Raw genomic sequence first — 23371 nt, forward strand, 5'->3', positions numbered from 1 at the left:
TCTGCTGCAGCTAATGGGATTAGGGGGTCTTGTTCTTTTACTGATGCAATTAAAACGTGGAGGCAATTTACAGCCTTCACTCACTAACGCAAGTAATTGAATGCATCTCCTAAGGCCTTAATGCTCTGTTTGCATAAGAACAATTAACCCGCAATAAATTATGAGGCATCATAAAAAACTGTTTTAATAACTGACTTATGTGGCTAATTTGGCACGTGCTCCTCTACTGTAGCAGACTTACAAATGTTATTTGAAAAGTGCAGCTTGCTCGCAAAACAATGAATGTTAGTTAACTTATGATTCCATGAGTAACTTCAGCAAGCTGTGCCCTGTGGGGAGGAGGGAGAGGCAGAGGTTTTATTTGCCAGCTCTTTGGAGAGACGGGGGGTGTTTTTGTGAGGATGAAGAAGCGCACCCCTCCCCTCTCTCCCCCCTTTCCCTCCCCTCCTCCCTCCGCCCTCCTCCTGCTCCCCTGGCCGCTCTCAGACCATTGTTGTTGTGACTGCCGTGCGGTGAGCAGCAGAGTGCAGTAGGAGGGTTGGTGTGTGAAGGACGCAGTCGCTCCTCTCTCTCCACTGTAGAAGGGAAACAGACGAAGGAGGCTGAGCTTCACATTTGAGCGGCAGAGCTCAGATCTCACCGGGATAAACTCACCGACGAGAGGAGAAGTTGCAGAAGCGCTGCGTAAAGACGCGCGTAAAGACTTATCCAAGACTACAGTTTAATCAAGAGGGGACTCTGAACTGCGGGGCACGTCCTTATCTCTATCAATCTTTTTCTCTCATTCTCTCGCCACATCGAACTCTTTCCAACATTTTTCAGAGCGACAACGGACAGGTTTTATACTCGCGCAAAATCCACTTTCTCGCTCCATGTTTGGTTTTCTTTCTCTCCGTGGATTTGGTGTTCTGAGCGGCTGGCTGCAGTGGACTTTGCCCAGGGGATCACAGCTCCTTCCTCCGGTCACCAGGAGAAACCCGGCAGCTGTCGTTTATGTTCCAGGGGGCTGTTTTTGATGGATTTATAAGCTCAACTTGGTTTTCATCCGGATACACACAACAGCAAGAGACCCGCTCACAGACTGCTTTGGAAACGGATACGGCGGAGATACCGGAGCTCCAAATGAGGATTTCAATATTCACTCGTATCACCCGGGACAAGGAGTGATTTCCCCCTGGTGCCAGTGATCACTGTGAGACAGACCAGGAGGAAAGGTGGGTGAATAGACTGAGACAGCTGGAGATTCTTTGAGAGTTGCTGTTTCATTCATTTTCAGCGGGCACTGCGGACTGTGGGTTAGATCACGACAAAAAGCCTCATATTCAATTACTGAAAGCCTTTAAATCTTGGCATTAGGGTGACGCAATTCTACACTTTCATTTTATTTTAGCGATTTTCTAGAAAACAGATTACATTTCTTGAAATAGGCATACGAAAACCTATTCTCTATCTACGATGAATGCTCATTTGCATTGTAATGAATTAATCCACATTTTGTCATTTTCAAGGATTTCAGGAAAGAAACAGTGACTTTAACAGATCTAAACAAGTCACTTGTTAGACATTGAACCTTCAACCTGGACTATTTGTCAGGAGAAAAGACTGTGTTTAGCTCAGAGCTTAGTTTGAAATCTGTCAGAGCAGAGATCACAAGAATCCCCACATTAAACATTCAAAATGACACATTCATCCAACACGTTAGAAATGTAAATAATGACTGATCAGAGATTTCTGCAAGAAAATCCTCTAATTTAGGGGGCATTTAAAGTCAAAAGAAATAATCAAAAAGCGTGCAGCGTTTATTTTTTATTTATTGTTTTGATCTCAGGATGTGTCACGTAATGCTGAATTGATCGAATAGATTGACTGACGGCTGCATACAAGTGCAAACATTGTGACCCTACAAGTCAGTATAACTGTAGAACAGAAATGGTGACAGGTCTAACGGTTGTTGGCTCTTGTCTGCTCTTAGGTTCATTATAAAGAGCTATGTGAGAGTAATAGTGTACATGCCTGATTTATTAAGCGTGATTTATGTGACAGTAATATGCGATACCTATACTAAAAATAAAAGCCTACACAGTGACGTCCTTGACTGAAAAGTAGAATATACAGGCTAAGTATTTTGGCTCCAGCTGAACACAGCAGAGTGCAGCAGCAAGGCAGCGTGCCAGTGGAATTAGCAGCAGCAAGAGAAAAAAGTTTTTTCCAGTCCTTAATTGAGAAAGAATACGTTTCATTCAGTAAGCTGGTTCTTTAAACGGTGTGTGTGTGTGTGGGCGCGGCCTGCATGCATGGAGCGCACGCTCCAGGGTCTGGCGCCTGTGCGCATTTGGCGACTCTCAGCATAAAAATCGCTGTATTATTCCTTTAGTGTTCTTGTAGGCTTTCAAAGTTTATAGTTTGTCTGCAGAATGGGTTTATGGCGACAGCGTTGTAGCCTACTTGAATTTGATTTGAAACATATTTATAGTAACATTTTTAATAGTAATAAAAGTATAATAATAATCAGATGATATTGAGGTATTTGTTGTACCATTGACACATATTTGTGGAAATCGGAAGTTTTTTTGTTTTTTTTTCATTTCATTATAGGAGACTTTATTAGGGTAAAGTTATTTAAATAAAATTGCTGCATATTGCAGTTAAGCATATTTTAAGAAAGGTTAAACATGCTTATGTTTGAGCTGACACATTAGTAGAGGAATTACAGAAAATCTTCAAATTTTAAGTCTTTTTTTTTTCAGACAAAATGCCAAACATGTATCCTAAATCACATTTCCAGCTTCATAATTGTGAGGATTTGCTGCTTTTTTTTGTCTTCCGCACTAATTCGCTGAATATATGTGGGGTTTTTGGATGTTGGTCAGACAAAACTGGACATTTAAAGACACCATCTTGGCCTTTCAGTGACAGCAATAAGCATGTTTGTACTTAATAGCTGAAGTCAGAGCAATCAATAATGAAAACAATCTCATTTATATTCTCCAAACTAAGGTATTGAAAGGATATCCTCCTGTCCTGAACCTGAAGTCCCATCAGCTGCCAGTCGATTCTCTGCTGCTCCTTCAGATTCTGTAGCTTCCTGGCAACTTTCAAGTGTTTTTCTAGTAAGAGCCCATTATCCCGGGGCTGACTGAACGCCTTCCATTGACAAACAACAGCCCTGCTCCTTATTCATGACGCAGGAGAGTCTGGACTATGTGGCAGACGAGTGGGACAGTTAGCAGGACATCTGATTAAGAACACAGCTGCTCAGAGTCAAATCAGGCTCTAACTATTTATCTGAACACTTGTTTATGGGTTTTTTATGCCACCTGGTTCAAAACTGAACAGAAAGGTTTGTGTCTAGGTGCTCTCCAGTCAGATTTCCTTGAAGAATCAAGATTCTGATCAACTCATAACCATCTCCTATGTGTTTGTTTGCCTCTACAGGATCCAGATTTAGAGACATTGTGGGTTTATGACGTTTCCAATGCCACAGACCGGAGTGTGAGGCCACACTAGGAGCATTTCTACCTTTTAACCATAAAACACACGCGTCAAATCAAGAAGATGGCAAGGGTCTGCACGTTTTGCATTCTCTTGCTCTGTTTGATGGACAGAATCTCTGCCAGGGCCACTGACGAAGGAAGAACTAAAGGTAAGTAGATGAGGACAAGGTGACACCTGAAACTATAAAACATTATCAGACCTGCACTGAAATCAGGTTTACACATGGTTGCCTTCTGTAGCTTTAGTGGTTTGTGTAAAAGCTAGATAAGTGTGTTAGATAAGTGTGTGACTCTTGCTTTTTTGAATCCACTGACAGTTTGTGGAAATAGATTTTTCCTTTGCTAATGTTTTCTCTGGAGAAAAAGGAAAAAGTAAGCTCCTCAGAAAAGGTGTGTTTTGTGTCTAAATATAGTGTGAATGTACTTGTGAAGGTTTCAATCAGTCCACGTTCCCTTCTTAGAAAGTGTCAGTTTCTTGGCAGCCACAGAGGAAGTCAAGGTGACAGGAAAAATGTCAGGGAGGCTGCAGTCAAGTCTTGGATGGAGTGAGGAGCAGGGGGCTCTCAGTGTTGCTGCCGTATACTGTGCTACCTGATCTGTCCGAGGCCCTGAGGCTCGGAAGTGTAAATCTGCCTGGCTGTATGCCAGCTGTAGAGGATGAAGAGGGGGAGGAGGCTGCAGGGCTTTTTCATTCATGCTTTACAAACAGAAGCCAGTGCAATAAGTCAGCCATTGTCAGTTTTAAGTTCCATTAAGATGTTTCCATTAAGTTAAAATGTAATCAGTATAATTGTTCAATATAATCAGCATCTTTCAAAAACAAAATCACTTATTCCTCCTTTGCTGTAAGGTAAATCCCTTTTTCAGATTAAAGGACTTTACTGTGGCATTTTTGTAAGGATATGTGCAGATTGATGAAAGTGGCCCGTTGCCCTGGAGGCGTCGAGCACACAGACGCATGTCTCTTTTCTGTCTCTGTGGCCCCCACTTTGCACTGCAGGACCAAGCGAGGCCAGCTGGGGCTTGCTGTTCAGATTACAATGTGCAGGAGGGAGGCCCAGAAAAACCTCTTAGGTTTATTTACAACACAGATGAGTAAAGATTTAAACCATGGTTGACGATCGAAAGATCTTTAGGTCGGAAAGCATGCAGGCTGTAACTGTGGAGACAGCATTGCAACTTTTATCTTGGTGCTTTTGATCACAAGAATGAACTCTAAGTCATTTATGATCAGACTGGAAAGGTGCTTCCCAATTTTCTACATATAAAACAATCCAATTCAGAACCAAAGTCAAATAAAAATCAAGCCTCAATCTCCACAAACAAACTTTGTTGTAACTTCTCTGTAGTACCCAGTGGAACGTATTACATATGATTATGTAGTAAATATTCAGTAAACAGTTGCTATTTTCTACAGCTGTTGTGCAATTTTGAAAAATTACTGCAATTGCAGCCCAAGTTATCATGCAGTTTTTTGGAATTCAGTCACCACAGGTCACAGTAAACACAAAAACCTAGCTGTGTGAGATCCTGGATGGCATAATAAGTGCAATTTGATTATCAGAACTTGGCTTGATTGTATCTTTTTTGTGAGGTGTCACTTTCTAGATAAGAGACAAGCTTTAACAGAAAACGGTAAATATGACATGAAGAAGGAAAATTAGACTGAGAGGAGACAGAGAAGGAGAGATGGATTAAAAAAGAAAAAGATAAACTTCCCCTTGATGTCAGTTAGAGTGAAAAGAGACCCACCTCCTTAGATGAGTCCAGCTGAGGAGAGGTGGTGAGGGTGAGAGGGACCCATAAGATAACCACAGATCCCCAACACGGCAGATGTCAGTCGCCTTTCTGCAGGGACATGATGCAGAGAGAGACAAAAAGAAAATAGCACAAAGTTTAGGATGTAAGAGAAGAATAAAAATTTTAGATCGTTCCCCATTTTCAAAGGAATGTGTTATATCTAACAAACCTTTTATTAATCTATTTAAAGTCTCCAGGTGTTTTCTGTTGCTTATTTGACAACATCTCTGAGAGAAAATAAATCACAACATTCTCCAAATATAATTATACATCTAATGCTACTAACCGCATGCTGCTATATGCAGTGATATGACTTGTTCAATGTTTTTCCTCCCCCAGAAAAACTTATTTTAAGTCCTGTTTTCTGCCACATCATTACAGGTTATATAAAAGTCTGAGTATAGCTGTTGTCTGTTTGGCCTTGCCGTGTTTTCGACTGATCTTCATCCTGACAGAGAGAATATAAAAACACCAAATTTACAAAGATGATGTCAAAGTTTAAACAATGGCTGGCAACTTAAATCTGCTGTTAATTGTTTTATTTCACAATGACAGTGCGTCATTTGCAGCATTAAGGAAAACAGACAGTGCCAAAGAACGCCATCTTTTGCTTTGATCTCTGCACAGAATAAGTGGGTTGGCATTTTTTTAGGAGTGCATCTGCTGGTCAGGCAGAACGTTCATGCCAGAGCGATCTGTGGACAGAGTTGGTGCACTGAGCAGCTAACTCCCTAATTGGTGCATAAACAGATAATAAATGATAACAAAGTATAAGACAAATGCAGTGGTGTTGAGCTTAACAGTTTGTTCTTGACCTTAGAAATAGCATAGTGTTGCATAGAAATTCTTAATCTCACTTATTAGATTTCTGCCAGGTCTTTTAGTCACATCTTAGGGCCTCCATCAGCAGATGGTGAGGTACTTCTATATAAAATAATATTTAATGGGTGAGTTAAGATTAATATTATTACATCTGTGTTATATTATATTGTCAATCATGCATTATCTGTTTCTACACCAGCATCAAGGCTTACATAACATTAATATACACTTTTTATATTTGCCTACAAGTACTTAACAATGTGCTATAAATCATTTGTTAATTGTTATATAATTCCTACAAATTCTAAATAAATAGTTGCCCCAGTACCTTAAAAGTAAAGCTGCATATTGACCTGATTAGATGACATTCTCCAGCATGGGCAGCAAGTCAGGAACAACATGAAATGATTTAAAGAAGTTCTTTAGCTTTCTGGTAATAAAACTGATAAAAAGAAATACATATTGGAAGACACTGCTACTATGTTCCCAGGTCAGGACACAAAATTGTCCGAGGCCTCTTCATTGTCCCAACTGGTTTCCACAGAAGGTTCTGCTGCCAGCTCAGCCGGCTGGCTGACTGGCAGGCTCACAACAGCCGAGCGGTTTGTTTGTGTTGTGTTGTGTTTTGTTTGCCCCCTTGCCTCTGGGTGACAATTCACACTCTGCCGCGAGTTCAACTTCAGGGCACCGTCCCTGTCTCTGCAAGTTCATTAGCATGGCTTTAAGTGTGTGTGTTCATCTCTGTGATTTACTGCTGACAGGTTTACTCCATTAGATAAAAAACTGTGGCTTGTTGTGATATAACTTATGAGAGGACACAGTCCTCAATCTGAGGTTTTTCTCAATTGAAACACACTATGTGAGTGTGTTTACATTCAAACTAGCCATCAAGACATTTCTTTAAATTTGCTTTCCTTTAGGCTGCTTTGACCATTTACCGTTTCTGATTTTCCACTCACAAGATTGTAAACGTGTATTTGTTTCTCAAAGCGTTACCTCTACTCGTACTCTTGGTGATTAGCAGAAAAGGCAGCACTTCACTCCGACAAGGGAACAGATTGCCTTTTTTGCTAGGCGCAGGAAGCAATCAGACAGAAAATTGCCCTGGAAAATTGCTCGTTCTGAGTGACTGAGCAGTAAGCGAGGTACCCAGCCAGGGTGCACATATGCTTCAACAAGTGAGTGGGCGAGCACATAAATGGGCGAGTGACCCACTGAATGGATGCCACTGTGGCTGATGGTGACACGATAGTTGCCGGGTTATCAGGGCACTCTATCACCAGTTCATGGTAGCATTAAATGACAGCGGCTGTTTAAGAACATGGTGTACTTCTGTTACTGGACCTTTCAGAGGTAAACTAAAACCTCCAGGGTGTGTTTTGACAATTTTTGTCTTGTTCACTCAAGGCGCCTTCAGACCAAGGAGGATTGTAGCAGTTTATTAAGACTCTAGACGGCTTTGTTCTGTGAAGTAACCATAACATGACACCTAAACTCTGGTTATTTTATTCAGTGTTGATATTTTAGGAGTTAATAAAAATCGTTTAGAGGAAAAGGTCCCATAATTGGTTTAAGGGTGCAAGGAGTCAGTTAGCAGGCAGTTCCTCATGCTTTCAAAGTCAACCATGAAAATGAATCTCAAAATGAAATTCATCAGGAGATGAAATGTGAAATAATGAATGATTTTATAGCTTACCTGTTTTTTTCCTTCCCCCTTCTTTCTTTTATCCAGATCTTCGGGTCTCTAGGCCTCTGATCATGCCAGGTTACCCAGAAAACACCACAGGGGTGGTCGGTGATCAGGTGAAGCTGGTATGTAAAGTCCACCGGCCGGCATCCACCAAGGTGCAGTGGCTGAAGACGGAGGCCAGCACACTGGGACAGAGCCAGGGAGGACCGCCACGCCTCAGGGCTCTGACGGTGAGAACATATCAGCTGACAGTTTTTCATGCTGTACTCAGTGTGTTTGAATTCAGTCCTAATCACAAAAAAATATCTTAAAATGATCTCTCCTCTGTGAAGGCCCTGCAGAGCAACACGTCCAAGGTGAACATTTTGCATCTGTCCAACATCACTCTGGATGATGCAGGAGAGTACATCTGCATGGCTGAGAGCACCCATGCAGGAAAGACAGTACAGACCATGCAGTCGGCGTGGCTGGAGGTCCTGCCTGGTGAGACACACTTATCATCATGCCAACATTTGGTAATATCTCACTAGTTTTTGTGCCATTCCAATGTAATTTGATGGACAGTTTCATCCAAAGAGCCCTGTGAGCCAAATTGCAACTACAATTTAGCATCTATCAGACCATTCATTCATAATACAGTGTCACACTATTTTCTAATCTCAACACTCCGCCTTCCTCAGGTACCATTATTTCCCGCACTATGGACCTGACTGTTGCTGAAATCCCCCCAGGTACAGTAACTTCATTGTCATTCTGGAAAGTTTGCTTGCAAATGTTTAAAAATCCAAATGAATTAATCAAAAATTATCACTGTAGAATCACAAAAATAAAAAAAAAACACCCAGAAAAGACAGTACAGGCTGTAGAATATGGTATGGTGGCCATCTGTGTCCTCCTCCCCAGGCTGGAATGAACTTCTCTCCTCCCTTCGCTCACTTAGATCTCCACTGAACCTTCACCGCCCCTTAGATTTACTCTCCGTCCACTGTCACGCTGCAACATGTTCATTAGCTTCACTCTCTCTTCCTCCACATTTCTTTTCTTCTTCTTTTTGAAGTGAGCAAGGAAGGGAGGGAATTTGCAGTGTTAGGAGGGGGAGGATGGGAGGAGGGGAATGTGGAGGAGGGTTGGGTCGGTCAGGCCTCCTGGTCTCCATGGTAATATCATTGTGTGCGTGTTTGGGGTGGGGTTTTAATAGATAATGGGGTTAAAGAGCTGAAGGTCATAGTTGAGGGGATGGCTACTTGCTTTAGAGGGAAGATGAAGAAAGAACCTGCTGACTGGCCTGTGTGGTGAAGAGCAAAAGAAATAGAAAATGAAGGAGAGAAAGACAGCTTGAAATAAAAAGTTGAGAGAAACAAGAATAAACAAGGTTCATTCTCCATCGCAGTATGCTAACACCTTGCATGCTGATGTTCTGTGGTTTCAACAGATGTTCTTGAGGACCTAAGTGAGGACACCACAGAACATCTTCTGTTAGAGCCGGGCAATGTCCTGAAACTGCGCTGCGACATGAGCACCCGGCCCGGCATGGCGGTGAACTGGTACAAGGAAGGATACCGGGTTCTGCCCACTCCCCGCATCCAGATCCGCGGCACCATCATGGAGATCACAGACGTAACATACGAGGATTCGGGCACTTATGTTTGTGTTCTCCGGGGAACCAAAGAGCCTATAAGGAACTTTACCATCACTGTGGCAGGTAAGGACACTAACACTGTTAACAGTTTTTTATTGCCTTAGGATGTGTGTTTTACAAAGCACATCATGTTGTCAATGTTGGCTTTATTCAGTGTTAATATTTTTAGCTGAACAGATACTAGCATAAGGTTAGTATGTTAACAAGCTAACATTATGTCCAAAGCAATCACCTGTTCGTAGATGCTCTAGCAAATAAGCTAAGGACCTCCAATATGGCTTCCAAAATTTGTGTTACACAACATTTGAGCACTCGGTTTACAGATTAATAATGAGTAAAAATGAAAATCAAATGTTAATTTGGGCTATTGTGATAGCTCTCTTCATATTGCCTTCATTATACTTAATATTTGTCATGTTTCCAGACTCCTTGGGGTCGGGGGACGATGATGAGGATAACGGCTTGGAGGACTCATCAGCTGAAATCGAAAACGACCAGGTTTACTTCTCCAGAGGTGTGTTTTGTTGTTTGCTTAGTAGCTGGAATCCTTGAGGAATTAGTACAACTCTACCAGAGCATTCTGACCAATGGCTCATTGGCTGGTCTTTGTCCATACAGGTCCCTACTGGACTCACACCCAACGAATGGAGAAGAAGCTATATGCTGTTCCTGCAGGCAACACAGTGAAGTTTCGTTGTCCAGCCATGGGCAGCCCCATGCCAAGCATCCGCTGGCTCAAAAATGGTCGTGAATTTAGAGGAGAGCATCGCATCGGGGGCATCAAGGTGAGCAGTTTATCACCCCAATGCTCAATAAGGCTGAATGATAACCAAGTTTATTTGGAAGAACTGGAAGAGCTTTGAGTGATGCTGATGATATTTGGTGTTTCTTTGGCTAGCTGAGACACCAGCACTGGAGCCTGGTGATGGAGAGCGTCGTGCCTTCAGACAGAGGAAACTACACCTGCTTGGTGGAAAACAAGTATGGCTCCATTGCTCATAGCTACGTCCTCGATGTGTTGGGTAAGAAACAATGACTCACTGCTGTCTGGCCACAGAGTGGTTTAGAGTGTGTGTCAATGCCTCAGATTTATGTGTGTTGAACATGAAATTAAAAAGTAACATCATGGATATGGATTGAATATCAGCAAAACAGACATAAGAGATTTTTCTTTAAACCTGAATTTCACTGCCTTGTGATCTGGCTTTAACTGGCTGATCTGGCAGCAATAGCAACAGTTATTAGTCAGCACTTGTGAAAAAAGCATCATGCCTTCCAATAAAAGCCTCCAGTGTGTGGGAGGGTGAGCAAGGTGACAGGGGAGCCTGGCGTCGCCATTGCGGGCATTATGTGGACCGTCAGGCGTCCACACCAGTTTTCTACCTGACCTGTGACAGGAGATCGAGGAGAGCTGCGGTTTGTTTGTTCCATTTGTTCGCTGTTCGTCCACCACGGGGTCAGTTTCCGTCCCCATCGACGGGGGGAGAAGACTAACGAGACAACTAACGAGATCAGAGAGCGAGAGTAACCGTAGATCAAAGAGACCCCGGCGACCAGCTGACAAAGAGCCACACTAATGGAACTGATTTTCATCCCAAAATTACATTTCCTGTTCTTTTGCCAGCATACAAACCTTTGTTTACAAAGCAGACATATTTGCTGGCTATTAAACTGGCAAATATCTGAATGTTTTAAGCCATAGCGCTCTGTGATTCCAGTTTCCCCCATGTTTTTCCTGCCTACAAGGACTCCTGGTGAGAGGGGTTTTCCTGAGACAGATCAGTCAAATGTCTGTCTCCATGTCCTCAAATCACCTTTGAACTGTTGCCCTTAGAAGAGGAAAATCCTTTAAGCTCTGACTAATGTCTCTAGAGCTCAATGCCATCTTTGCTTACTTTGCTTATCTCTCTTCTGATTTCTTTCCTACACAGAGCGTTCCCCACACAGGCCCATATTGCAGGCCGGTCTGCCAGCCAACACCACAGCAGTGGTGGGCAGCGACGTCCAGTTCCACTGTAAGGTCTACAGCGATGCTCAGCCTCACATTCAGTGGCTCAAACACATAGAAATAAATGGCAGCCGCTATGGTCCTGATGGGACACCCTACGTTCGAGTCCTCAAGGTTGGTGACATATAGCAGGTGGTGGACAGGTGTAAACACAGCTGTAAAGCAAAAACATTCATGAAATTTCAGCACATCTCACTTTGCTACCTTTGAGAACCAAGTCATACCCAGTGTTAGCTCTGTAGGAGTTGCTGTCAGTCAAACTTTAGCTAAACTATGTTCAAGTTCAGATCTCTATCCAAAAGACTGGAACCTGTTTAATCTGCTCCAATCGTCCATTTTTTGTCGGAGCTTTAATACAATTATAAATTGATTTCCTGACAAAAATGGGCAAAAAAGTACCATTAGTCAACCATACTCAACAACTCTAAAAGCCTCTAGTGGAAGGTTTAAAAGAAGTTGTATCGTGATGATTGTTAATGATTGTTGTATGCTAACTGTTTCTGTCACTATTTCTGCATCTGTGTTGTGCAGACTGGCAGTCTGAACATGTCAGAGGTGGAGGTCCTATACCTGTCCAAAGTTACCATGGAGGATGCAGGAGAGTACACTTGTCTGGCTGGAAATTCAATCGGATTCGCTCACCAGTCCGCCTGGCTCACAGTCCTCTCAGGTAAAGAACGAACTGAAGGCTACACGATTCAGTACTGAAAATTATTTACTTGATTGCTTAAATGATTTTGACTTGTAATTATGGCATTGTCTGCAATAAACAATGTTGCTGCCAAACATGAAGCTACACTGCATATAGCGATATTTGTGGCTCTAGATTGGCAGCAAGAGATTGAAAGTGACAAACTTTGAATGTCAGTATGTTTAGTTTTAATTTGTACTTTGCTGAGGGTAGAAATAGAATTTTTGTAATAATTGTTCCCCAATTCTCATAGAAGAGGAAGCAGCAGATGCTATGGACACCATGGAGACCAAGTACACTGACATCATCATCTATGCCTGTGGTTTCCTGGCTCTGATCATGGCTATCGTCATCGTGGTGTTGTGTCGAATGCAGGTCAACCCCAGAAGGGAGCCGTTTGATGCTCTCCCTGTCCAGAAGCTCTCCAAGTTTCCTCTTCGTAGACAGGTACAGGGCACTATGCATCATTGGAACTTAGGACTATCTTATCCAACATGTGCTTTGGCAAGTAGTAGATTATGACCACATCTTAAGGCAAAAGTGCTTATAGCTGCTCAGAACACTTGAAACCTTCCTGTATGTTCCTGAAGGCAAACAACAAAATTCTTCTTTTCTGTATCTCTTCCTTTAGTACTCGGTGGAGTCTAACTCATCAGGAAAGTCCAGTGCGTCGCTAATGAGGGTGGCTCGCCTCTCATCCAGCTGCTCTCCGATGCTGGCTGGAGTCATGGAGTTTGAGTTGCCCTATGACCCGGACTGGGAGTTCCCGAGGGAGAAGTAAGTTATCTGCAATTTTTAATCATTTTTAATTACAATTACTCTTACATTTGAAATGATTATGAAAGAGGTGTGTCTTGAAAAGCTTACTTAAAGGTTTACTTAAAAGTTCTGCCCCTTGCAAAGAGAGTATTTCTTCACTAAGTTTAGTTTGGCTCCTGGGATCCAGACTCATTTAAACTTGTAGCCCTTGCACCATGTGGGGACCTAAAAAGGAACGAGCCCGCAGCCCATTTTTGGCTCAACCCACCCTATGTTTAAAAAACCAGAGCCCCAAATTATGGATTTGTACAGTTTTCATTTGGACATACTTATTTTCACTAACTTTCACTCTTTCTCTCTCTAGTTTAACATTGGGCAAACCTCTAGGAGAAGGCTGCTTCGGTCAGGTGGTCAGAGCTGAGGCCTACAGCATCAACAAGGACTGTCCTGATGTGTCCACCACTGTGGCAGTTAAGATGCTCAAAGGTAGGAAAGAAATGATACAGACACAAAAATACTTCTAGGAATTAGCTTAAGTCTGCTGTTTGTGGGGAAGGCATGCTTTTCTAAGTAATATTTTTCTCCCAGACGACGCCACAGACAAAGATCTGGCAGACCTCATCTCAGAGATGGAGTTGATGAAGGTGATGGACAAACACAAAAACATCATCAACCTGCTAGGAGTCTGCACACAGGATGGTGAGTTTCTGACCTATTACTAAACCTTTCTTTCACCCTTTTTTGGGGTGAAAACAATGCATTGGCTTCCTCCCAAACCCCCTTATTATTGTAAAACCAACAAACCAACCTAATTTAGTGAGTGTTTCAACTATGGTGGTCTGAAGCCTCCAGGATAAAACAACAATAGAAACAACCCCGTCCTTCATCCTGTTTGTGTTCCCCCCCAGGCCCTCTGTATGTGCTGGTGGAGTACGCCTCCAAAGGCAGTCTGAGGGAGTACCTGCGGGCCCGGCGACCTCCAGGCATGGACTACACCTTTGATGTGACCAAGGTGCCTGAAGAGCAACTCACCTTCAAAGACCTGCTGTCCTGCGCCTACCAGGTGGCCAGAGGGATGGAGTACCTGGCCTCCAAAAGGGTATGTTCACTTTAAAGAGAAGTTGTAGTAGAAGAAGAAGCGTCTGAGAACTTACCTGAATCTCTGGTGTCTGTAAAGCTCTTCTGCAAGCGTTTCATGGATGCAATAGGAAGCAAGAGAAAGCTTTTTAGGAAACTAAGATTTAGTGCTAAAATTATTGATCTATCTATGAGAATTTGCTGCTTTTCTCTGTTGATATAATTGTACAATTAATATCCTTGCATTAAACTGTCCAAAACAAGATATCTGAAGACATAATCTTGGGTTCTGGGAATGTTTTGACATTTTATAGACTGAACAATTTATTGAATAATTGAAAAATAATTGATAGACTAGATCAAGCTTATTCTACAGTACTATTACTTTTACTATGAACTCCAAACTTTTTTTTTAATACATTTTAGCAGAAACTATGTCTATGTATATACTTGAATAGCCCCAGAGATATATTCTGTATGGATCAAATATAACTTAAGATTTCTAATATATAGAAATTGTACTTGTTAACGTTTAGCGTGAGATTGCGGGTTTATGGTTTAGGATGCTCTAGGTTGGAACTTTTACATTGTAAGCCTCAGCCCCATGAGGATATTTCTGTATCATCAGACCTCATTACAGAAAAATGTATTCATGTCTCTGGGCACGAAATAAAGCCACAAAATCAAACCAGGATAGTAAAATGCTCAACATTTGTAGACTTCGTGAGCTGTATAAGCCCTGAAGGGGCTGTAATATGAGAAAATTGGTTTTGACTTGAAGGGAATTGTAATCAGGATTTGTGTAATTCAGTGTTTTCGGATTTGGGCACTTGGCCTTCAGATGGATCAGTTTGGTCCAGACAAGTCTGGCAGCAACAGCTTTCCCCTTCTCCTTTTTCTCTTTCCTTTCTCCTGTCTCTGTGCCCCTGTCTGTCCCTTTATTTCTTTTCTTCCCATTCCCACCCCCCATGTTTCTATTCCTTTCATTTACCCAGCATGCACTCTGTCTGTGTGCTTCTTATCAACACGTCTCTTTGTGTGCCAGCCGGTGTCTCAGACAGGCATTCCTGAGCAGAGAGCTGCTGAAGCTTCAGTCCTGTTTACTCTTCTCCATCCATCTGTCCGTCCGTCGCAGGGCTTTGTCCTTTTTAGCGCTGCCATAAATCTGTTAGCAAACAGGCAGCAGAGCCGTCGTCTGTGTATAGGCATCAGGTTTCTGGCTCTACGGCCTGAGAAGAATGCAGGATCCTGAAACTAACCCTCCATTATGGGGAGACCCACAAACCAAGACTGGTTCATTTTGCACGTCCCCACAAATCCCACGTCTATTTCGAATGAAAACCAAAATAAACTTAATGACATCCATTCAATGTGGGCAAACAGTGCCTTTCTTTTTTCCTCCCAAAGGGTTGTTTTTTCTTCAAACACCAGGGATTCTATATAAAGACATTTTAATTTTGTTGCGTTCACTAATATGAGGCACTGTGTGTTGACTTTAGACTCCTGAGTCTCATTTTTGGACAAAATCAGCAGTGAATCATTTCTACCTCCCTTACCTCCGTGTTTTTACAGCCTGGACCAGACATGAACATGTGGTGTCACAAGTCTAAATTCAAAAGAGCATATCATGAATATAAAACCTTTGATTATAAAATTTAGTTAAACCTTCTTGTTTAATAGGATAGGACTTCTGCCAAAGGGAGAGCGGTATTAAAAACAATATATAAAAAATTAAAAAGAGGCCACATACTCAACAAAAAATTATGCATTCAGCCCATTTTATAAATTAGACATTAAATCCCTGTGCCCATTAACCAGGACCAGTTAAACTTTATGCTTATCTTGTAATCTGGAGACCCAGCAGTTGGCCTTAAACTCACTTTAGGGTTTTGTGTTAGTCTTTAATTCTCTCTCTTCTCTCTCTGCAGTGTATTCACAGAGATTTGGCAGCCAGAAATGTTCTGGTGACGGAGGACAACGTGATGAAGATTGCGGACTTTGGCCTGGCCAGAGGAGTCCACCAGATCGACTACTACAAGAAAACCACCAACGTGAGTGGCAGTGACAGCATATTTTCAGGAATCACTTTTCTCTCCTGTAACTTTCCAGTGGAGAACTTTGTTTTCCAACAGTTAACAAGTAGGGTAGAGCGCAGCGTAATTACTGCTCTCCTTTTAATTTTCCGCATTTGAGAAGCTGAATGTTGCAATATCCATGTGACTTATTTATTTGTTATGAAACTAAGAGCCCTAAATTGTGATTTGCTCTATACTTTTGTACTACTCAAGTATTGTACTAGACTAAAGTGTTAATCAAGTAGAAGATCAGAAAACTAGGTGAGGTTCTGTGGCTGACCCTGACATTTGACCCTCTCAAGTGACATAAACATTTCTCCTCAGGGATCAATGAGGTATCATGTTAATATCTTCCAATCAAACAATATATTCATGTCAAGATATTTGGATTGTTAAAAGGTTAAAGTTGCTGTTTGTAAAAAACTACCTCACTAGCCCTGCTTGTAAACATGTCTACTGCTCAGCCAGGCTCCATTCACAGCTTTAATACTCCTCAAGACAGATGTCTGATGTTTTCCTCTGATTGGCAGCAGGCTTAATGGGACTTAATTAGGAAAGAGGGGAGATGAGGAGGGAGGAGGGGGAGGATTGTGAGGAAGAAATGAGCGAGCATGAACCAACAAGAGAGGTAGAATTGGTAGAAAAAACTTTAACAGCAAGATAGAAAGGAAAATGTGTTCAGATGAAAAGTGAATTGCTGTGGTAAATGAAGGTGGGGCTCTAACGTGTCCATGTCTGCTCTGCAGGGACGGCTACCGGTGAAGTGGATGGCACCAGAGGCTTTGTTTGACAGAGTCTACACACACCAGAGCGACGTGTAAGTCCAACTTTTAATATACAAAAGCCCTGCAGGAAAACCTGGAAGTGCTTTATAGACAAAGACAATGTAACATACAAGACCAACATATCGGGCAAAAAACTACACAAAACATCTTTGAGATGCATTCTGTGTTAAAGTGTTTCATGCCAACTCAATTATTTTTCCTGTTTTGTCTTGTCAAACCTTTAAAATCTCATGTAACTGTATTCATTAACTCCTACATAATTTCCAAAATAATCCCAATTGTATTAAATCTTGAAAAGCTAGGCAAATATGTTTTACTTGACCACAGTAAACAAAGGTAAACATGACCTGATTAAATACTTCGTCTTTCCACTCAGGTGGTCGTTTGGCGTACTGATGTGGGAGATCTTCACACTGGGCGGCTCACCGTACCCTGGTATCCCTGTCGAAGAGCTCTTCAAGCTGCTGAAGGAAGGACACCGCATGGATAAACCCTCCAACTGCACACATGAACTGTAAGCAAATCCTTTCTTTAAATGTTTGCTCCTGGCCACATGTTTTGCAAAGCTGAAAATGTTAAACATTTGTCTCATTGTAGATTGAAGATATAATTTTTGTGTATGTTTTTTCTCTGTAGCTACATGATGATGCGCGAGTGCTGGCATGCTGTTCCCACCCAGAGACCGACCTTCAAACAGCTGGTGGAGGAGCTGGACAGAGTGCTGCTGTCCATCTCTGACGAGGTTGGCTTTAACCACATTCTCTCACACACACACACACACACACACACACACACACACACACACACACAAGCACGCACACACACACACACACACACACACACTCCCTCATATGAAATCACACACAATCATGCACACAGGCTAACGTATGCACCACCATTACACAGACACCTGCAGATGGGTCAGCAGTTCATGTGATTGATTTCTTGGTCCCTACTTGAACTAAAACACAGAAATTTCTAGGCTTTAAAAAAGCTGTTGGTCTCCATACCTGATACCATGGTCTGAAACTGAGATGGCATCAAATCTCCATCTACATCTATTTTTCCTTGGACACCTTTAAATGAACAGCATCTTCAATAGCAGTCCGACAACCTTTGAGAACACGCCAAATTCAATTTCAGTTTACTGTCAATTTTACAAACACTTGACTGTGGGCTAGTTTCTTTTTCCTGTTTCTGCAGAGACTTCAACAATGCTCTAATTTCTGAACTTCCTTTCTTCTCTCAGTACTTGGACCTGTCGACACCCTTCGAGCAGTACTCACCGTCATGTGAGGACACGTCCAGCTCCTGCTCCTCTGACAACGACTCTGTTTTTACCCACGATGCCTTGTCCACCGACCCATGCCTCCTGGGCTACCAGGATGTGCTACCCCGGATAGACATGAAGACGGCGCTCCGATAGACACACAACTAAAGGCACCATACACAGACACAGACATGAACGCTATGAATGGGAAGCACTACTTGAAGTTTTCAAGTAATGTAACACATTCACTGGCGGCCATATTGGAGGTCCACAGCTGCATTTCTAAAGTTAAGTTAAAGTTTTTATTCTCGTGAAGTTTTCCATTGGACCTCCATTATGGCACCGGACAGAGTCCTTAGATATAGGCGGGCATTTATACACACACACACACACACAGACACACTTGTATGCACATAGAGCACTGAGGCCGGTAGGCTTCATTACATGGTAAAGGTTTGAAGGAAAACATTTCATCGTGGGCAGGAGAACGAGCAGAAGAAAAAGAGGACAAACAAAATGTGGTACTTTGGACTATCAGCTCTGGCACTCAAGAACTGTTGTAACATTGGAAAAATGCGGCACTAAACACAACAGAAGAGACCCTAGTACTCAAAATGCCTCGAAGTGCTTTCTTTGAGCAACTCTCTCAAACTCAACCCAAAACCAGGACTTGAAACCTCATTGGTAAAGACATTTTAACAAAAAAAAAAAGATTTATTTTGCTATGATAAAAAAGAAGAAAGTGATTGTTAAATATAAATCTCTTTATATAAGATTATTTTACTTTTGTGTTGCTTATTTAAAAAGAAAACGGTCTTAAATCTCAGGATCTCTTGTGCTAAGAAGATGCTGTAGTGGCAGCAAAGTGCCTGAATTTATGATTTCCTGTGAATATATTAGAATATTAAAATATTGTATGTATGTATCAACAACGGAAAGACGATTGCCTTTTATAAATTATTCTGAATGACACAAAAAAATGAAGGTTATTGGAAGCGAAGAGAAGAATTTCAAGTGCCAAACCTGTCACAGCTGTCACACTGTCTTTATGTTCACGTTTCATTCCAAAATACCAACATATTCAATTTAGACCAAAAGATCTCCAATTATCTCCCAAATTTACAAAACACAACATTGCAGTGACGAACGAGATGCTGTCAAAAATCGGTTTACATCAGCAAACCAGCTCATATTTGAAGTTATGACCAACTGAGAAACACAAAATTTGCATTTCCCATCAACAACTCAAACCTCGATTGAATGTGGTCAAAGAATTATGGGTTGGGCTTTTAAAGGTGGCTTAAAGTTGGGAAATTTTGGAATGAATCCCTCCATTTATAATTTTTGGTAAATTGTTGTAACCTCCAGGCCAAGAAAACAATTTGTGGTTACATACCAGAAGGAGCCCAGTACTTGTTGCTGTTGTTGGACGGAAACTTTTTTAGATCTCACAAGCTCAAATGCATTTAAGTTATAAAAAGAGTTCTGAACAGGTCTCAAATCCCCAGTGGTTATTAGATGGACTCATTTATATAGATAAACAACCATGTAAACATTGAGACAACATTACGTGTAGAGTCTTTTCCTACATGACCGCTTTGTCAGAGACACTGTGTCCAGGGTGGGAATGGTCCTGAAAGGAGGACTGACAACTCAGCATAGGGAGTCTGTTGGGGAGCTGGCCCAAGCCCACTGTCATTGCTGACAAGGAGAGGAGAGCGGGGGGGGCACTGAATGAGAAAGCCAGTGTGATTGATTTCAAATAGAGGAGAAGGGGGAGGGACACTCCTTTGTCTGGAAGTAACCCTTCACCCAGCCCAATCTGTTGGCGAGGGGTCCTCAGGTCCGCAGCCTAGCTGGACAATGAAGGCTTTGCAGGCTTAATGGGTGTGACTATGGACCAGAGGGAATTTTGGGGGTTGGTGGTGTAGGGATAGCTTGAGCTTGTGTGCAAATGAAGAGGCTCTTATTATGCTAATGTCTCCTCTTCTCTCCCAAACGCCCCTATCTTTATCCCCAAAGCCATCCCCATCTTTTAAATTACAAATCTTAATTCAGATTTGTAATTTAGGCCAGGACCAGCTGCAGAAAATTCCCCTGTGGGGTAAGATGCCCAGTAAGTCCCAGTCCACCTCCCAAATCTGACCACAGACAAAACAACTGAGAAACAAACAGTTGTGTGGAAGGAGATTTTCACAAAGGAAATCTAATTGTATGATCAGTTTATATATTTTTCTCCAGATCTCTGATTCCTCAAAGGTCAGCCCTGTCAAGACAGTTTGCAATTGGCACACCTTTGCGTGTCAAAATTCACCAAAGTTTACCAAACTCTACTCGAAAGCACAGCACAAATGAGCCTACCCTCCACTGATTACAGGGATTCCAATTGATTTTGGTCAGGATTTTGTCTGTTTTAAATGCTGGTGTCACCTTCATTTGTTGTATTGGTCCATTACTCTTTGGTCCTTTTTTTCTTTCAAGTGTGCGCAAGTTTAAAGATAAATGGAGGGTTTCATTCCAAAATGCTTTAAATTGTGGAAAACTAGTCAACCATTTTGCCAATGAAGGATTCATGTATCTTTTCTCCTCATTTGTTTGCATTGTATGCTGTCTGTCATCTTGTGACAGATGGTGTCACTGATGAATATCTAATTTTGGAATGAAGCTCTTACATTTAAATACACAAAGTGTCCGGATACATTTGCATCTTTACATTCCAGTTATCTGCTCTTCTCCCAGATACAAACTGTAAACAATCACAACACTTTCTCAAGAGAATTATTTTAGAAATATCTAATTTATTTGTTTATTGTTTTGTTTTTATATGAAATAAAGTATAATTTAAAATAAAGCAGCTCCGTGTCCTTGTCTCTCTCTTTGCACAAAGTAATGGCAATTGAGTCTGTCATATTGGCTACATTGATGCATCAATGTATCCAACAAAACCAGAAATGCTCTTAACAAGTTGTCCTTCCCACTGTGTATAATGGGGCTGTCCATGTCAAGTTCAGTAGGGAACTGGCTGACAGTGGAGGGCCGTCAACTCATCTTGTTCACATGGGCTTACAGGGTATAAAAGCTGGCCTGTGTGGTCACTGGTTCTCTCTCCCTTCAGCTGGTGTCCAACTTTTGTTGGGGCGCATGCATTGTATTCATTTGTGATTCATGTATCCCAATTGCTTTTTGTTAACTTTAGTTTTAATAAATTTAATTTGTTGAAGTAAATCTCTTGTAAGGACTCTTGTCTGTTTGTGTCAGACAAGGGCCTGTTCAAGATTTTGAGATCTAGCTTTAGGTGATCTTTATTTGGTTTATGGCTAAAACATTCTTCTCCAGGCTGCATGTAGTTGAACATGTACAGGGGCACTGTGGAGACATTCGCATGGTTATTTCTTTTACACTTGAGCATTCAAATTATATAATGTTTTTTTTTTCTGTTTTGAACCAACCTTCCAACAGGAGTTGGATAAATCAATGTGCTTGCTTAAAGTGGAGGTCTGCATGACGTGTTGATGAGATTGGGGAGGTGTGTTTCTTTGCAAAAGCATAATTCCATCTTTACTCTCTAGCTCCTGTGACAAAACAAAAACAGTTTATCTAGATTATCTAAACCCCTTTATTTGGAGTTTCTCTTCCACAAACATTTTTGGAGTACCTGTGTTATGACTGACAGGAATTATGTCCAAAACTATAAACTGAATATATGAATTTCCCATAATATTTGCACATACATTTGTTTGATTGGATTCTTGATGCAGCTCCAGAAAGAGTAAAGGAAAAAAATGATAGCTTCTACATTTGTGTCCTTGCAACATTGAAAAAGTTGAAATGTTTTCATTCAGCAGTTTAAAAGAAAAACAGAAAGGATAGAGACACAGCTACACACAGTGAGAAAAGCATAAATCAAACAGAATGGAAGAGAAACAAATGTGAGAAAAGATGAAAGAGAGAGAGGGAGAGTCGGCGAGACGGATGAATGAAGAGATGGAGGTTAAAGGTCAAGAGGAGGGAGGAGAGCAGTGATCCCACCCAGCCTAGCCTTTTTGTGTGGGTGTGGGTGTGGGTGTGTGTGTGAATGTAAGTTCACTGTGTCTGTGTACATGATTATATGTTGTGTGTGTTATCTCCTGTGTACATGCTGTGTGGTCTGTGTGGCATTTGTATGTCTTATCTCCCATGTACAATAAATCTTGATCACAGAGAGAGTCTCTCTCTCTATGCCTGAGCTCCCCTCCTGCTTCAGCTGATAAAAGTCTTAGTCTAGAGTCTTTGTCTAGAGGTGTGTATGCGTGTGTGTGTGTGTGTGTGTAACCTTCATTTTAAAATGCATTAAATTATCCATCCATCCATCGTCAACCGCTTGTCCAACCCCAGCTGATGTCGGGCGAAAGGCGGGGTACATCCTGGACAGGTCGCCAATCCATCGCAGAGCCACACATAGACAAACAACCAGTCATGCTCACACCTAGGCCGCATTTCTTTGGACGGTGGGAGGAACCCACGCAGACACGGGGAGACCTTCTTGCCGATGAGGCAACAGCGCTAATTTGAAAATCAAAAATTGTCCATGTTGAGGTCCAGGCATGTTTGGTGTTTTCAACTCCTTTCTTAAAGGAGAGATCATCGTCTGTCTGTCACTGTTGAGCACCATTAATAATGTCTGAGAAAGAGAAAAATATTATCGTAGTTTCTGGGATATGTCTTTTGTATGTCCCTGGCCTTCAAGATTACACATACAAAGTGCTGCCTGGCACAAAGTCTCATAAATTAGTGGAGAATGTCGTAAGTTGCTTATTCACGCAGATTGTTACCTTTGGACAAAGCCAGGCTAGCTGTTTCACCCTGTTCCCAGTGTTTATGCTAAGCTAAGCTAAAGTTAGATGTGGGACCTAATTTAACTGCTGGGCAGAAAATGAAAGCCTGAGGTTAAAACTAGTCGGATCGCAGTGAGCTGTTGCTGTTTGATTTATCAGAGATGCAATGCAACACAGTACATAAAATAAGCTCAATGGAAATGGCAGATAGGTTGGAACTGTAACGTTTAGTTACAGTTGCGGCTGAAAATGACAACAGAAACAAACAAAGTTGCAGATTTTACACATCTCCGCGATTAAAATCAAAAACCAGCCGTCTACCTGGAAGTGACTGTTGTAAATGACTCTGCAGTAGGGATGCACATCTCTATCCCTCAGGCCGAAGTAATATGCATCCTGATGCATTGCCAATAGTCCCATACATCAAAGATGCATATGAAGCCACTA

General features: G+C 41.8%; 1 protein-coding gene across 2 annotated transcripts; it reads left to right on the forward strand.

The window, feature by feature from the left end:
• The first annotated feature begins 501 nt into the window (after window positions 1-501).
• Window positions 502-20961, forward strand: fgfr4 (fibroblast growth factor receptor 4). Of its 2 annotated transcripts, none has more exons than XM_038708052.1 (21): window positions 502-1214; window positions 3436-3643; window positions 7849-8036; window positions 8139-8289; window positions 8487-8537; window positions 9239-9508; window positions 9870-9959; window positions 10064-10230; window positions 10344-10467; window positions 11377-11567; window positions 11985-12123; window positions 12398-12591; window positions 12776-12921; window positions 13268-13389; window positions 13492-13602; window positions 13812-14002; window positions 15909-16031; window positions 16802-16872; window positions 17217-17354; window positions 17477-17582; window positions 18090-20961. In XM_038708052.1, the coding sequence occupies exons 2-21, from the start codon at window positions 3556-3558 to the stop codon at window positions 18264-18266; spliced, it is 2838 nt and encodes a 945-aa protein (XP_038563980.1). In that variant the 5' UTR covers window positions 502-1214; window positions 3436-3555; the 3' UTR covers window positions 18267-20961. The 2 variants fall into 2 exon arrangements, with proteins under 2 accessions (XP_038563980.1, XP_038563981.1); XM_038708053.1 differs by having other exon boundaries at window positions 12401-12591.
• Window positions 20962-23371: the final 2410 nt, after the last annotated feature.

The sequence above is a fragment of the Micropterus salmoides genome, unplaced genomic scaffold, assembly GCF_014851395.1.
Source record: "Micropterus salmoides isolate LMB-PRFRI ecotype aquatic unplaced genomic scaffold, ASM1485139v1 Ms_hic_scaffold_9, whole genome shotgun sequence".
NCBI lineage: Eukaryota > Metazoa > Chordata > Actinopteri > Centrarchiformes > Centrarchidae > Micropterus > Micropterus salmoides.

Coding starts and splice junctions, on each gene's coding strand:
- fgfr4 (XM_038708052.1), top strand. CDS start 3,556: ATGGCAAGGGTCTGCACGTTTTGCATTCTCTTGCTCTGTTTGATGGAC. Junction 10,231..10,343: donor ATCGCATCGGGGGCATCAAG/GTGAGCAGTTTA, acceptor TTCTTTGGCTAG/CTGAGACACCAGCACTGGAG. Junction 16,873..17,216: donor TACACACACCAGAGCGACGT/GTAAGTCCAACT, acceptor CTTTCCACTCAG/GTGGTCGTTTGGCGTACTGA.